The following is a 14,449-nucleotide window of genomic DNA, read 5'->3' on the forward strand; positions in this document are numbered from 1 at the left end:
TCAGAAAATCAAAATAACTTTCTATTGTTTTAGCAAACAAGTAAGTACAGAACCCAAACAGCAGTTTCTACTACCATACTTCAATACTATAGAAAACAAATTGGTAGTTGCCAGAGGTGGGGGTGGGGATTGGGAAAAATGGGTGAAGGGGGTATGAACTTATAAAGTTAAATGTAGACTAGCCATGTGGGGCCAGGGGCTTCTATATTGGACAGCACAGGCCTAGAGCAATTGGTGGGGAGCGGGGGTGGGGGGGGGTGGGGTGGGGTGGTGTTTCTATTTGAGTTAAGCTCACTCTGTGCATAACTTACAGTTACACTATCTCATTTAACGCTTAAGTCAGCCCTGTTTTACTGACAAAAATAGTGAAGCTCAGAGGGGTCAGGTAATGTGCCCATAGTTTCACAGCTAGGAAATGGCTGAGTGGGAACCACGTGTGATGCTGTTACCACTAAGATTAAGCCGAAGCACAGGCAGGACCAGGTTAGAGACTTTGGATATCAGAGAGTTTCCTCCCCAGTTGACCAACTAAAGAGTAGAGAACCATACTCCACTGCCAAGGACACTGATGCTGGGAAGCATGGACCTGGCCCCATTTGGGGGTCATGGAACTCACAGGCTCCACATCACTGAGTTCCAGCAACCGGACCTCTCAGGGGGCTGAAGGGTCAACATCAGGACTTCAGCCCAGTGAGTACCAAATAGCTCACCAGTGCATTTTGGCCAGATAGAAGGTTCTAGAGCAAAACCAAAGCAGTGTTTTGGAAGGCACAGTGGGGGAAGCCCACTGGGGCCAACTGGAGAATGTGGGGGTGTGATGCTCAGATTTGCTTAGTCTCACTGATTGCTCAGCCTGCAATAGGGCTCCATCTAGTGAGGTTTCAATAATATGTCCTCCATATTTATTTGTTTTTATATTTTTGTGTTTTTTGTTTTTTTTTTTGCTGTGTTTGTTTTTTGTGTGTCCTCCATATTTAGAAGACATAAGATCCTGTAGCTAGTATCTGGAAATCTTTCCTGGAAAAATTAGGACCAATAAACAGGACCTGAGTCTGTGGAAATGTGGAGGGGCATTTGTTAGAGCTAAACCCTGAATGGAGATGGTGAGTCTGAGTTTCCCACAAGAAAGGCCCCCATCATGCCGAAACCGGTTTGGCTCAGTGGATAGAGCGTCAGCCTGCGGACTGAAGGGTCCTGGGTTCAATTCCAGTCAAAGGGCACGTACCTTGGTTGCGGGCACATCCCCGGTGGTGGGTGTGCAGGAGGCAGCTGGTCGATATTTCTCTCTCATCGATGTTTCTAACTCTCTATCCCTCTCCCTTCCTCTCTGTAAAAAATCAATACAATATATTAAAAAAAAAAAAAAAAAAGAAAGGCCCCCATCCAATGAGGCTGCCTTTGAGGGAGGCTGCTGAGAATGAGGCATTTGGTGACGACCAGAATGCCTTCACCCTTGCCAAAAAGATGATCACCCATGACGACAAGGCCAAGGAGGGAGAGAATGAGAGTAGCTGAGAATCCTGCATTGAGGAGAGCCCAGAAGGACATGTTAGCGCCTCCAGTAAGTGCCCGAGGCTTTGTCAACAAGGGATATTATTGCCGAAATAAGCAAGGGGGAAACTGGGGCAGACATGTCAATAGGTTTTAAGAATATGCAAGCTGATGACAATGGCTTCCACCCCTTAACTTCCCTCCCGCACTTTGAGATGCCTGCAGGCAGCTTGTGAGGTATAAGGAAGGACCAACTCAGAGATGTTGGGTGCCTATACCAGCTTAATCGAATTAATAAGTGAATGAACAGAGCAGCATTAGAAGCAACATGAATAAAGGGTGGGGCTTATTCTGCAGAGTGTAGACACCTGTAAAAAAATCACTTACGGTCTGATTATTAAGGCGGTACTGTGTAGAGCAATTGGAAGTTGGAAAAATTAAAACCCTGCCTAATTTCAATGGTGTGACTTCACATTTTGGCATATTTTCAATATATTATATGGTTTTAAAATTTAATTTGGGATTATACATCCGTTTCTGTTGCTTGGTTTTTTTATTTTCTAACTTAGCCTATCATTAAATGCTCCTTTGCAACATGATTTTAAAAATAACTGCATGATATTATACCAGACGGATATCCTACAACTGACTCTAATCCATTACACGTTATGGAACATTAAGGGTTATTTCCAGTTTTCACTGTGGCAAACACCCACGGGCCTAAATCTATCCATGATACACTATATTTCCCTGTAAGCAGAAAATGACAGCATCCAACACTTGGGGGGTCATTCTTTTAATTATTTTCCAGTGATACTTTGTTTTAATTTTTCATTTCTTGCTCACTAGTGAGGGTGATCCTGTTTATCCTCTCTCCATATATTTAGCCATTCCTTGTATTCCTTGTGAATTGTTTATTTAGGACCTCACACATTTTGGTCGGAGTGTTGGTCTTTCTTGGGGTGGAAAGGTATTTACAAAAGAGGGCTATTGTTAGTTGTTAATAGCGATTTCCTTTTTCTAGTTGTCCAAGTTTAAAATATGTATGGGACTTATGGCTGACAATATTTTGAAAGAGAAACATGTTTTTATTCTCTAGTCAATCAACTCTATAACTATTTTCATGTTCAAAGTCATCTGTGTGTCGATGTGCGAGCCATAGGATCGAGAGATTATTTAATGAAAAATGTAGGTGGAATTTTGCCTTCTGACTGTTTACGAATCATGTGCCTCATTCTGCTACAGCTCTGCCTGAGGAATGCAGCTCAGTTAAGAAACCCCATTTCCAATAAGCTCAGGCGGATTTAAAATAAGCCATCACTTACTTCTGCATGTGTCTGCTTTCCCTGACCCGAAATTCCTCATCAAGATTTGAAACTAGCCCTGGCCAGTGTGGCTCATTTGGTTGAAATGTCCCGGTCAGGGCACATAACAAGGTTGTAGGTTCTGTCCTCAGTTGGGGCATGTGTGGGAGGCAACCAATCAATGTTTCTCTCTCTCCCTCTCCCTTCCTCTCTCTCTCTCTCTCTCTCTCTCTCTCTCTCTCTCTCTCATCAGTGAAAGCATATCCTCAGGTGAGGATAAAAAAAAAAAAGACTTGAAACAATAAAAATAAGAATTATTATGTGTAAGACCCCCAATGGAAGTACATCCCCACAGGTACCACAGGTACATGGCATTTGCAAACACCTGAATCAGCCTCATATTTAAGATCTCCCCCACTGCCTTCCCTTTCCCACTGGTATTTTGGGAGGAGGAAATCCTAAAGGCTCTCTGCTGCCCGCCTCTCCCCCTTCCCCTACCTCCTTGAGGCTCTCCAAGCTCCTCTCCTGAGGCCCATCATGTGGACAGGGCTACAAGCACTTCTCCGACTACCCAGGCCACGGAAGTAAGAGACGATCTCTGGGTCTGGCATTCAGATCTATTACACACAAATATTAAAGTACCCATTGTATGCTAGGCCATAGAGGCACAAAATGAATAAAACAGAAAGTCACGACCTGAGAGAACCATGTGCTTCTTGTGAGGCACAGAGAGTAAGCAGGCCAAGGCAAAATCAGGCACAAATCTCAGCCACGGGTGCTCTGCCGCTTATTTTATAGTGATTTAGGCAGGGAGGAGGACGGGAGAGGCAGTGATATGGTGGCCCTGTGACTTCGTCCCTTGTGTATTGTGGCTTTCTGAACTGCGCCTCCTCCTCCCCTGCAAGTACCCTACGTTGGGCTGCCAGTTGCGAGTGTCCCCTCCCCCCCACGTCCCGCGTGGTTCAGGTTCAGGGTTCTGGTTCTGGAGGAGGCCGCACACAAATGAAAGAGACTAGAAATTAATTTGGAAATATTGGGGGCCAGGCGGGAGCCCAACTCAAGGGGAAGGACTTCACCCTGCTCTGGCCTTGCTATCCCTTTTATTCAGATTGTGGGATACACCCATAGCCTTTAGGCTGGCAATTCCAATAATAGCCAATCAGCAAGAATTCACATAAAACTAAAAGGTGGAAGTTGCTTTAGCTACCATTGTCTCAACTGAACAGTGGGTGGTTGGCTCTGACCTTTCAGAGCTTCAAGGTTGACCAGCCTTCGGGTTCCTTGTCCATACCTCTCTGCTATGAGGACAATGGGTGGCTTCCAACACTCCCCTTTCTGAGTAGGACCTTCAGCTGAGTTTTGCTTGTACCGTTAGGTGATGTGGCATAGTGGTCAAGAGCAGAAGCCTGAATTTGGGGTCTGAACTGGGAAATGCCATTAGCAGATCTTAAGGCAAGTGGCATGAACCTCTTTGAGAATTGTTTCCTCAACTGATCAGTGGGGACAGTGCCTCCTTATGGGCATAGTGCTGGGTAAATGAGAGCATAATAATCATGCCAGTTATAGGAACCGCTGCCACTTCTTGAGCCAAACTACCTACCAGTTTTATGCTGTCTTGCACCTGGCAGCAGCCTCCTTGCTCAGTGCAGAGCTGATCATTAACACAGGCTAAATGGAATATTTCTGGCCTCTGCTCCTGAGGTCAGAAAAGAACTGAGGAAGAAGTGACCTGGGCAGACTCTATCTGGTCCCATGATGGCAAGAAGTATTGTTAGGGTGTGCCCTCCACAGGTGGGTGGAGCCAGAACTAACAAACTGCCTCTCCAGACTCTCAGCAGTGCAGATGGGAAGGGGACCGAGGCCCATGCAGGCCTGGCAGCCAGCCCTTTGCTATGTTTCCTCGCAGGATGGACCCGGCAACTTATGCTGAGCTGTTGAAAGAATCTGGCAACCAAGTTTTTAAGAATGGGAACTTCTCTTTGGCCATCAGAAAGTACGATGAAGCCATCCAGGTTCTCCTGCAGTTATACCAGTGGGGGTAAGTGTTTGTATTTTCTTCCCACCTTTTTTAAGTAAAAGGGAACTCAGTTGCTTACGTTTTCTTGTCATTTATCACACGGCCTAGTTTCTGTTTTCTTCTCGCTCACTTCCTGTTGATCATCTCTAGAGTCAGCTCAGAAATTGAACAGAATACACTAGAGTAATAAGGGAAATGGAAAGTGAAACTTAAGGGACTGTTGATAAACATTACAAAGCTCTCTCTTCTGTCTGATTACGGGATCAGAGTTCCTGGGATGACTGAAGTCTCCAAACTTCTCAGTTGTCATTCATTTCATCTTCTTGAGTACCTATGCCTATACCCCCTGGCCACAGTGCTCACCACTCAGGAATGCGGCTCACCTCTTCCCCTGCCCCTTCACTTCTAGTGGACCTGTTCCCAAACATTTTCGTATTATGATAATGTTTAGAGTCATGGAGGACCCAAAGAGCTTTTGTTTATGTAGGTTTTTAGCTGTCAGTATGTAGGTTTTAAGTCTGTATCAGAACTTAAAACTAAGAGAAATTTACAGTATATGTTTATTCATCTAAATAAAAATATCAGTAAGAAATCCATTACACGTTAATATAAGTAACATATTTTAAAGAAAAATAACTATATTTTCCAAAGAAAAAAATTTGGTGAGGAGACTGGCACATTTTACATTTTCACAAATCCTTTTAATGTCTGTCTCAGTAGAAGACATCTGGCTTCTCACATCTGCTTCTACATTCAATGTGTATTGATAGCACACGTCATATAGCCTCTGAACATCCCCTGAACACATGAGAGAATGCGTGTGTAAAGGTACAAAGTGTCTTAGTATTAATATTGTATAAGTTTCTTTCCTGTTGCTGCTGTAACAAGTTACTATAAACTTAGTGGCTTCACACAATACAAATTTATTATCTTACAATTCTGGAGGACAGAAGTCTGAAATGAGTCTTAACAAGGCTAAAATCAAGGTGTCAGAGGAGAATCCATTTCCTTGCCTTTTTGAACTTTGAGTGACTGCCCGTTTTCCTTGGCTTGTGGCCCCTTTCTCCTTCTTCAAAGCATGTTATTTCAATCTGCATGTGTCATCACATCACCTTCTCCTCTGCCTGGTTTCATTCTCTCATCCTTACATTTGTGATTGTATATAATCTGGGACAATTTCTTCTCAAGATTCATAAATTAAACACATCTGCAAAGTCCCTTTTGCCATAAAAGGTAACATTATTGGGGGACCATTATTCAGTCTACTACAATTTTGACCTTGTGGATTACCTAAAATGGTCTTGGGGAACCCCTTCCCCCCTGAGGTTCCCAGATCATATTCTGTGAATAGCCATAGCAGAAGAAGCAAGAGCTTGCCTATTTGTGGGTACATACAGCCTAAACTTGTACTTAGAAATGACACCGAATTAAATTACTGAAACATGATTCCCAACACTACCTCTCTATCACCATAATATCTGCACTCTAGCTGGACTTGAGTGTAATTGGCTTTGGCCTGTATTTCTGTCATTCTGGCCCTTTCTGGGTCAGATCAGAACTGTCAGAGCTGGGCCTAGAGCTCATCATTCAGGGCAAAACATCCGGCTTTCTTAAAGAGGAAGCGTTGGAAAGTGGTTATGATCACAGACTGACCCCACACTGTGAGTGCTCAAATCTTAGCTCCACCACTTACTAGCTGTGTGACTGCTAATGGGACTTCTGCCCGGACCCTCACATGTTGCCTTTCATGGACCTTCCTGACACTGTGTCTTTTGCCCGTCACTTGCTGCCTGTCTTCCTGCTGATATAGGGATTTAGGTGCATGTGGTTTGCAGAGCAAATGCTCTCAGGAGATGGGGACTGAGGGAAGCAGGATGGGGCAGGGGCAGGCTCCAGGCAGGGATATTGTCTCACCTTGAGTCCCCTTTAGTCTCATCTCCAGCGAACTTGTGAGGATGAGTTGTACTGTAGAGCTGGTCCCACTTTGGGATAAGGGGCTGACACTTTGATTCCCATATTAGTCCATCATTGGCTGTAGGCTGTCCAGCCCCTGGGAGTTGTCCTAGGGAGGGGGGCTGTATTAGTCAGCATGCACTGTCATAACAAAATACCATAGACTGGCGGTTTAACCAACAGGAATTTATTTCTCACAGTTCTGGAGCCTGGGATCCTGCTGGCCAGTACGGTGCCTGGTAAGAACTCTTTTCCTGGTTTGCAGACGGCCACCTTCTCACTGTGTCCTCATATGGTAGAGAGAGAGAGAGCAAGGAGGCTCTCTGGTGTTTCTTGTTGTAAGGCAACTAACCCCATCTAGAGGGCCCCACCCTCACCACCTCATCTAAACCTAATCACCTCCCCAAAGCCCCATCTCCAAACACCATCACATTGGGGGCTAGGGCTTCAACATATGAATTGGGGGTTGGGGCACACAATTCAGTCCCTAGCAGGAGCATAACTTCCTGGGAGAGGGTGCTCCCATTAGGCTGAGGGTAAATCTCTGGAGCCCCTAGCTGCAGCCAACACTCACTGCAGGTGGGGATGGCTGCACTGGCCAGGGTATCAGCTTGACACCAGGGCATCTACTACACTCCAGTCACAGCTCCCTTGCCAGTCACCCACTGGATGCCCCACTGCCTCTTCTGTTCTTTTGGAGTCTCATCTCTGGCCTTAGAGGGAATGATGGGTGCTGAGAGAAGCCAGGCACATAAAGCACTGGGGTGGGGACAGTAGTAGGGGTGATTTTTTTCTTTGCTTTATTTTTGTGCTTATCTGCATCACCTATCTTTTCTTTAGTGATTGGTATAATTTTCACAATTTAAAATATTCAATAAAATAGAATTCGCCTTGTTTCCCCCCCCCCCCCCCCGTGTGTCTTGAATTCAATGGCTTTTGGGCTTTTGTTAACATATTGTGATATATTTTGTGTTTTCTTCCTTCTTCTGACCTGATTTCAGCACTAACCTTGCAGCTGTGTTACCCCGAGACCCAGGCAAGAGAGGCCCCGTCCTGCCCATGCTTTAGAGGGACCTGTTTTGACCTTCCCCCAGCTGTACCCCTCCCACAGGAGTCTGTTGGGCCAGGGGCTTCATCCAGAACCCTTTAATCCCTTTTGGTCCACACTGGGGATACTAGGGCCCAGGAATTTCTGCCCCTGGACCCTATTCTCAGGCCCTGAATGAGCCTCCTATCTGCATCCATTCTTCTGAGGTCTCAAGGTCAGGGGTATGGACAGAGCTTGGAATTGTATCTCCTACAGGCCAGGATGAAGGCTGAGGTGGAAAGAGGAAAGAGATTGGGCAGGGGCACAGGTCTGGCTCACCCTGCCCTGACAGTGCCTGCAGTTCTAAATTTGAACCTTGCCTCCCAGGTGTTATAAATTAGAGGAGGGTAAGATGTGTTTTACTGAGCAGTTTGTAAGCTTGAGTTATGGCCTTCAGATCCTTAGACTAGCACTGTCCAATAGGACTTTCTGTGACCATGAAGATGATCAGTAATATAGAAGGTGACTACTGAGTACTGAAATGTGGCAAATACAACTAAGGAACTGAATTTTACACTTTGTTTAATTCATTTAAGTTTAAACAGCTACATGTGGCTTGTGGCTCCTCTATTGGGCAGTGCAGATTAGCCACATGGTGTGTGGGCCTTGTTTGTACTCTGGCTCTGGGTCCTGCCAGTATGATAGAATAGTGCTTGGCCTGGGTCTCTCCCAGTGGGTCCTTGGTGATGCTGTGGTCACGTGTTCTGAATGGCCCTTCCTGTGATAAGCTCTGCCTCCATTCAGGAGGAGCATGCACGTGGAGCGGTTCACACCGTGTCTGCCCTCTGCTCACACTCAGTGGGAAACTTCCATCCTCTCCATCCTTAGGAACAGTCTCTAAAAAATGAAGAGATCTGTGGGGATCAGTAGGAAGTGGCACCAAAGTGTTGAGAACATTTGTCATTAAAAGCTGGGAGCAGAGGATTTGGGCGTGAGGAAGGACAGATTGTACCTTGTAAGTCCCCAGGATTTCTAGGGGCGTACAAGGGTCAGCTCTGATAGGCATACCTGGCACATTTCCTGCCGAAACCCCATGGGCCTGACAGCAGTCAGGATCAGAGTGATGGTCTTTAAGGATTGTTTTCTGTATTTGCAGGAAGATAGTTTTATGGATCTCCAGCTTGTTCTTTCTCACAGGGTTCCCCCCAGGGACTTGGCTGTGCTTCTGTGCAACAAGTCCAATGCCTTTTACAACCTTGGGAAATGGAACGAGGCATTTGTGGCTGCCAAGGAGTGTCTCCAGTGGGATCCAACCTACGTGAAGGTATGGTGCAAGGGACCGCTGGGGGCAGCTGCTGCCTCCTTCCTCTTAGCCTGCCTCCTCCCCTCCCTTCTAAAATGGGAGTGCTTCTCATTCAACTCCCTTTGCACTTAACACAGGTGCTCATGGGGCATGTGAGTGGTACCCAGAGTAGGGCGGAACCAATGATGTCCAAGTGTTGAAATGCCCTTGTAGGGGAGAGCAGAGCTGGGCTCTTGGTGGATGGAGTGGGATGGAGATCCTTCAGCTGCAAACTGGTGGACAACATGACACCAATTCTTTTATATATATACTAGAGGCCCAGTGCACGAAAATCATGCACTTGGAGGGGTCCCTCAGCCCGGCCTGTGCCCTCTTGCAGTCTGGGAGCCCTCAGTCTGGGAGCCCTTGGGGGATGTCCGACTGATGGCTTAGGCTCCCCGCAGGGTGTGGGCCTAAGTTGGCAGTTGGACATCCTTAGTGCTTCCACTCCCACTGTGCTTGCCAGCCATGAGCCTGGCTTCTGGCTGAGTAGCGCTCCCCCTGTGGGAGCGCACTGACCACCAGGGGTAGTTCCTGCATTGAGCATCTGCCCCTGGTGGTCAGTGCGTGTCATAGCGAACCATTGTTCTGCCATTCGGTCGATTTGCATATTAGCCTTTTATTGTATGGGATATTTTATTGGTTTCAGAGAGGAAGGGAGAGGGAGAGAGAGAGAGAAACATCAATCATGAGAGAGAATCATTGATTGGCTGCCTCCTGCACACCCCACACTGGGGATCGAGCCCTCATCCCAGGCATGTGCCCTGACCGGGAATCGAACTGTGACCTCCTGGTTCATAGATGATGCTCAACCACTGAGGCACACCGATTTTGAGTGACCAAACCTGCAGCAAGAGCTCCTGGGTGTCTCTCTCCATCTCCATTCTTTCCCCCTGATTGTCCCTCCTCCAAATGCCCTCCATTGTGGAGGAGGAAAAACACCTTTTCCTTAACCCTCTTTTGGTTCAGTGGCTTAGGGTCCTGCAAATGAACAAGAGAACAAGAGAAAAAGCATACAGATTTATATTTTTTAAATTGATTTCAGAGAAGAAGGGAGAGAGAAACATCAGTGGTGAGAGAGAATCACTGATTGGCTGCCTCCTGCACACCCCCTACTGGGGATCAAGCCCGAAACCCAGGCATGTGCCCTGACAGGGAATTGAACTGTGACTTCTTGGTTCATAGGTTGACGCTCAATCACTGAGCCATGCCGGCCCGGCCAGATTTTATTTGATGTTACTTTCTATGTGACATAGGGGCCTCCTGAGAAAAGAAGTGAAGACTCCAAAGAAGTGGGCAGGCCGGAGAGTTTATTTATCTTTTGTAACGAAGAGCGATTACATTGTGGAGACATGACAAGACAAAGGACAGGGTTTTAAAGACCTGAGGGTCTGTGAACTGTGGAGAAATAAACATACAGAGAAACTAATGGCAGATAAGGGCTATCAGCGAGGTTTGCTTGTGCAGGCTCATCTCAGTGCCGACTTTCTATCTCCTTCAGGGCCTTAAAGATTCCCCGGGAGAGGGGATTTAAGCAGCTCTCATGTCCCATATTTTGGGGTGACATATTCTGATCCCCCCTAATCTCTGTGTCCAAAATAAAAAGATGAGACTTAAATCTGAGGAATTCAGAGAAATGGGAAATTCTGTACCAGCTTGCCTGGTTGGAAAATAAAACAATTTTTTTCTGATTGTTCTCTAAAGTTTAGACTTTCAAATGAAAGTTAAGACAAATCAAAAAATAATCAGAGATTTGGTGTTAAGTGGAATTTGGGGAGAGGAATTAAAATAAAATAACTAAAATAAATAGTTATTTTATTTTAATTCCTTCTGCAGCACTCAGAGAGAAATATTGATTGATCAGTTGATTGATCGGCTGCTTCCCACATGCACCCCGACCTGGGATCAAACCCACAACCTAGATATGTGCTCTGACCAGGAATCAAACCCTCCACCTGTGGTGTACGGGATGACAAGCAAGCCACCTGGCCAGGGCGTGGGAGGCCGTTTGCATCATGAATCCTTGTAATTTTCCTCTCTCTACAGAAATAAAAAAATTTATTTATTTTTGCCTATAATGTGGAGCTTCGTAATTCTCAATGCTTATGATTACAATTTTTCCCTATACATCCCCAGTGCAAATTGTGTTTACTTTGATTGAAAGGAGCAGGAAACAATTTCTGTGTTACATGACAAGCTCATTCTTTCCCAGAACACTGTAGTCGCAGAATTTTTTTCATTCCTCTCTTCTTGCACAGCTGTGATTTGAGTCATGGATAAATAAATTACACATGTAATTGGAAGCAGGCCAGCTTCCTTCTCTCTGTGTTCTACGTCATAGATTTGAAAGTGATTATTTTCTTAGCAGTTAGAAAATGACAGGAAAAATGTTGCACAGGACATCATGTGGCAGTCCGATGGGCAGTGACTGTTAGAGATCTGTGCTAACACGGAAGTGAGATTCTAGGGTCCATCCTCCCCCACCCCCCCAATCCTGCTCATCCTCTCAGCAGCACTTGAGAGATGGTAAGGTTTTCCTTTTTTCGTTCCAGGGATACTACCGCGCTGGTTATTCCTTGCTAAAGTTGCTCCAGCATTATGAAGCTGCTCGCATGTTCTTTGAGGGTCTTCAACTTCTGCAGGGCAGCAGTGATCAGAGCCAGTTTGCTGATTTCCTTGTGGGAGTCTTCACCACTATGGGCAGTAAGTCTGACTCCGGGAAGCGTTCCCTCCCTCTTTCTCCCCTCCCTCCTTTCCTTCCTCCCTTCCTCCCATCCTTCCTCCTTGCATCTCTCCCCTCCCTCCCTCCCTTCCTCCCTGCATTTTTTCCTTTCCTCCCTCCCTATCTCCCTCCCTCCTACCCTTCCTCCCTCCCTCCCCTCTTCCCTTCCTTTCTTCCTTCCAGTCCTAGTTATTTTATTTGAATTCCTCCTGCAGGACTCAGGCTCCTGGGGAGATGATTACAGGGTGTTTTTTTGTGGCTGATTTATGTAGTTTGAATAAAACTGGCTTTCACATTAGAAAGTATTTTGAAAGCTTTGGCGGCTCATGCCTTTGTAAAAATGACTAATTCCTATTGCTATTCATAGTTTTCCCTATTTATACTACTACTTGCTTTATGTGATTTTTGTGCTTCCTTATGATTTTTGCATATTTCTCCAATGTGTTCAGAAAATATTCTGGTTTGCTGTGAAAATAACCAGAAAGGGCTGACAGCGGCCTGTGAAAGCTGACAGCGGTGTTCAGTGTCGCAGCTGCGATGCTCACTTCAGCGGTGGACCCACATGCTCAGTCTGGGAGTGACGCGTGGGAGGCCTTGAGCATCACCACTAGATTCTTACTCGAATCACCTGGCCCATGGGGCAGCTTTGTCCGTGGCCTGGACAGAAAACCATAAAGCTCAGTGTAGTATACTCCTTGCCAGTGATAAAGGGCTCCTTCTGAAGTCCCTCCAGTAACCAGGCCATTGTTTTCAAATATGACGCTTGATCCCATTTAAGTTCTCATTGATTTAAGATGAGCCACTAGTTTATGTTCTGCCATTGAAACACGACATTGATTGGAACACATACTCTAGAGACGTTAGAGTGTGAATAGTGGCACGTGCTAGACTTGGTGGAGTGTGGTTTTTGGCTTTCAGAAGTGGGGAAATCACTGCTGGCCACAGACTCAAAGTTAGGCATCCAGCTGTTCCACTGCGATTGAGGGAGAGTGACTTCTGTGGTCTGTGGGTGGAGCCCTACAGACTTTGGCACAGAGAGGGGTAAGAGCATGTCAGGCAGTGAGTGACGGCGCTGGAAGTGGGCACCGCCGTGTCCCCTAGACGGAGCAGTAGGAGAGCTTCAGGTTTCCAGCTGGTCACTTGCCGCCAGGGCCTGCAGCTTCCCCTTTCAGAACCACATGGCTTGTCCCTTGCCTACACTTCCCCATCGTCTCTGCGTGTCCTTCGAAAGTCCTTCTCCTGTCAGAGCCCGCTGGCTGCACAACCGCTCTTGGTGACTGTCCCTGGAGAAATCGGGGTGGTTTCCCTCTGCCCCCATCCTTAGAGGGAGCAGTTAGCGGTACTTCTGGGGGTGATGCAGCCCCAACTTTTCTACCAAGGAGAGTATGCCCATGCCCAAATTTTAAGTTTTGGAAAATATACTTGTGGAAATTTTGTAGCCTTTCATATAATACATGGTTATTTTGACATTTACTTATTTTTGGAAATGAATAACTCTGGAAGAGGCGCTATGTTAGTCTGTCCGCCCTATCCCCTTGGATGTTCTTCTCATCGTGAGTTTGAGAACTGTGGTTTGCAAGGTTGTTGGGCCACCAGGTTAGAAGACTGTGTTGACTAAAAGAATTGTTAGATGTGGATTGCAGTCTTGTTTTTGGTCATGAACTAGCAGCATGACATGCCACGAAGCCTGACCTCATTTGTGATAGTGCCTCATCTGTTGGGTGAGAATACTATTTGCCACATTTTCTTCAAGGAAGTGAATTGGGTAACTTCCCTTAAGCTTCCATTTCCTTCTCTGTAAATGGAGATAATAGCCACTGCCCTCTTGGTATGTTTGAGGGGTTAAATATGAACACATATTGCTGGATTTGGTGAATAGAAGGGCTAAGTGAAAGGTGGCTCACATTATGCTGTCTGATTCTTAGGGGATTGATTGTCACCCGAATTGAAAATGATTGCAACTCCATACATCTTTAATTTTTCGTTTGTCTATGTGTGGTCTTAATTAGAAGACCTTTGCCCAAATGTTCTAGACTTGCCCCAAGTTAAAACTTCTAAATGATGGCACTTTTTTTTTCAGGTGACCCCATTGTTTTGCAAAGTTTCTTGCCCTACTTTGATCACATTTTCACCATTGGATTCGCCACAGAAGTGTGGCAATCAGTAATAGAGAAGTTGGCAAAGAAAGGATTATGGCATGTAAGTAAAAGGAGATGGGGGCTCTCTTGTGGGGAAAGCACCTTGTACATTAACTGGTTTCTTTCTGTTGTCCCCGGGGCATTGTAACTTAGCGTTTGTTTATGTTAATGCCAAAATAACTTTTTAACTAGAACATCCTTAAAGATGGAAAGTCACTGAGCTATATTAATTAGCTAGCTTCCATTTTTAAATTTTTTTTTATTTTATTTTTAAAAAATATATTTTATTGATTTTCTTACAGAGAGGAAGGGAGAGGGATAAAGAGTTTGGAACATCAGTGAGAGAGAAACATCGATCAGCTGCTTCCTGCACACCCTCTCCTGGGGATGTGCCCACAACCAAGGTACATGCCCTTGACTGGAGTCGAACCTGGGACCCTTGAGTCCACAGGCCG

At 45.8% G+C, this 14,449-nt stretch overlaps 1 protein-coding gene across 1 annotated transcript in view; it reads left to right on the forward strand.

The window, feature by feature from the left end:
- TRANK1 (tetratricopeptide repeat and ankyrin repeat containing 1) overlaps positions 1–14,449 on the forward strand; it is a 75,284-nt gene that overhangs the window by 14,895 nt on the left and 45,940 nt on the right. Inside the window, 5 exon segments of the mRNA XM_054708137.1 lie at positions 4,702–4,833; positions 6,966–7,004; positions 8,990–9,116; positions 11,687–11,837; positions 13,937–14,055. Of these exon segments, the coding sequence (XP_054564112.1) occupies positions 4,702–4,833; positions 6,966–7,004; positions 8,990–9,116; positions 11,687–11,837; positions 13,937–14,055 (568 nt within the window).

This window comes from Eptesicus fuscus, chromosome 18 (genome assembly GCF_027574615.1).
Source record: "Eptesicus fuscus isolate TK198812 chromosome 18, DD_ASM_mEF_20220401, whole genome shotgun sequence".
Classification (NCBI taxonomy): Eukaryota; Metazoa; Chordata; class Mammalia; order Chiroptera; family Vespertilionidae; genus Eptesicus; species Eptesicus fuscus.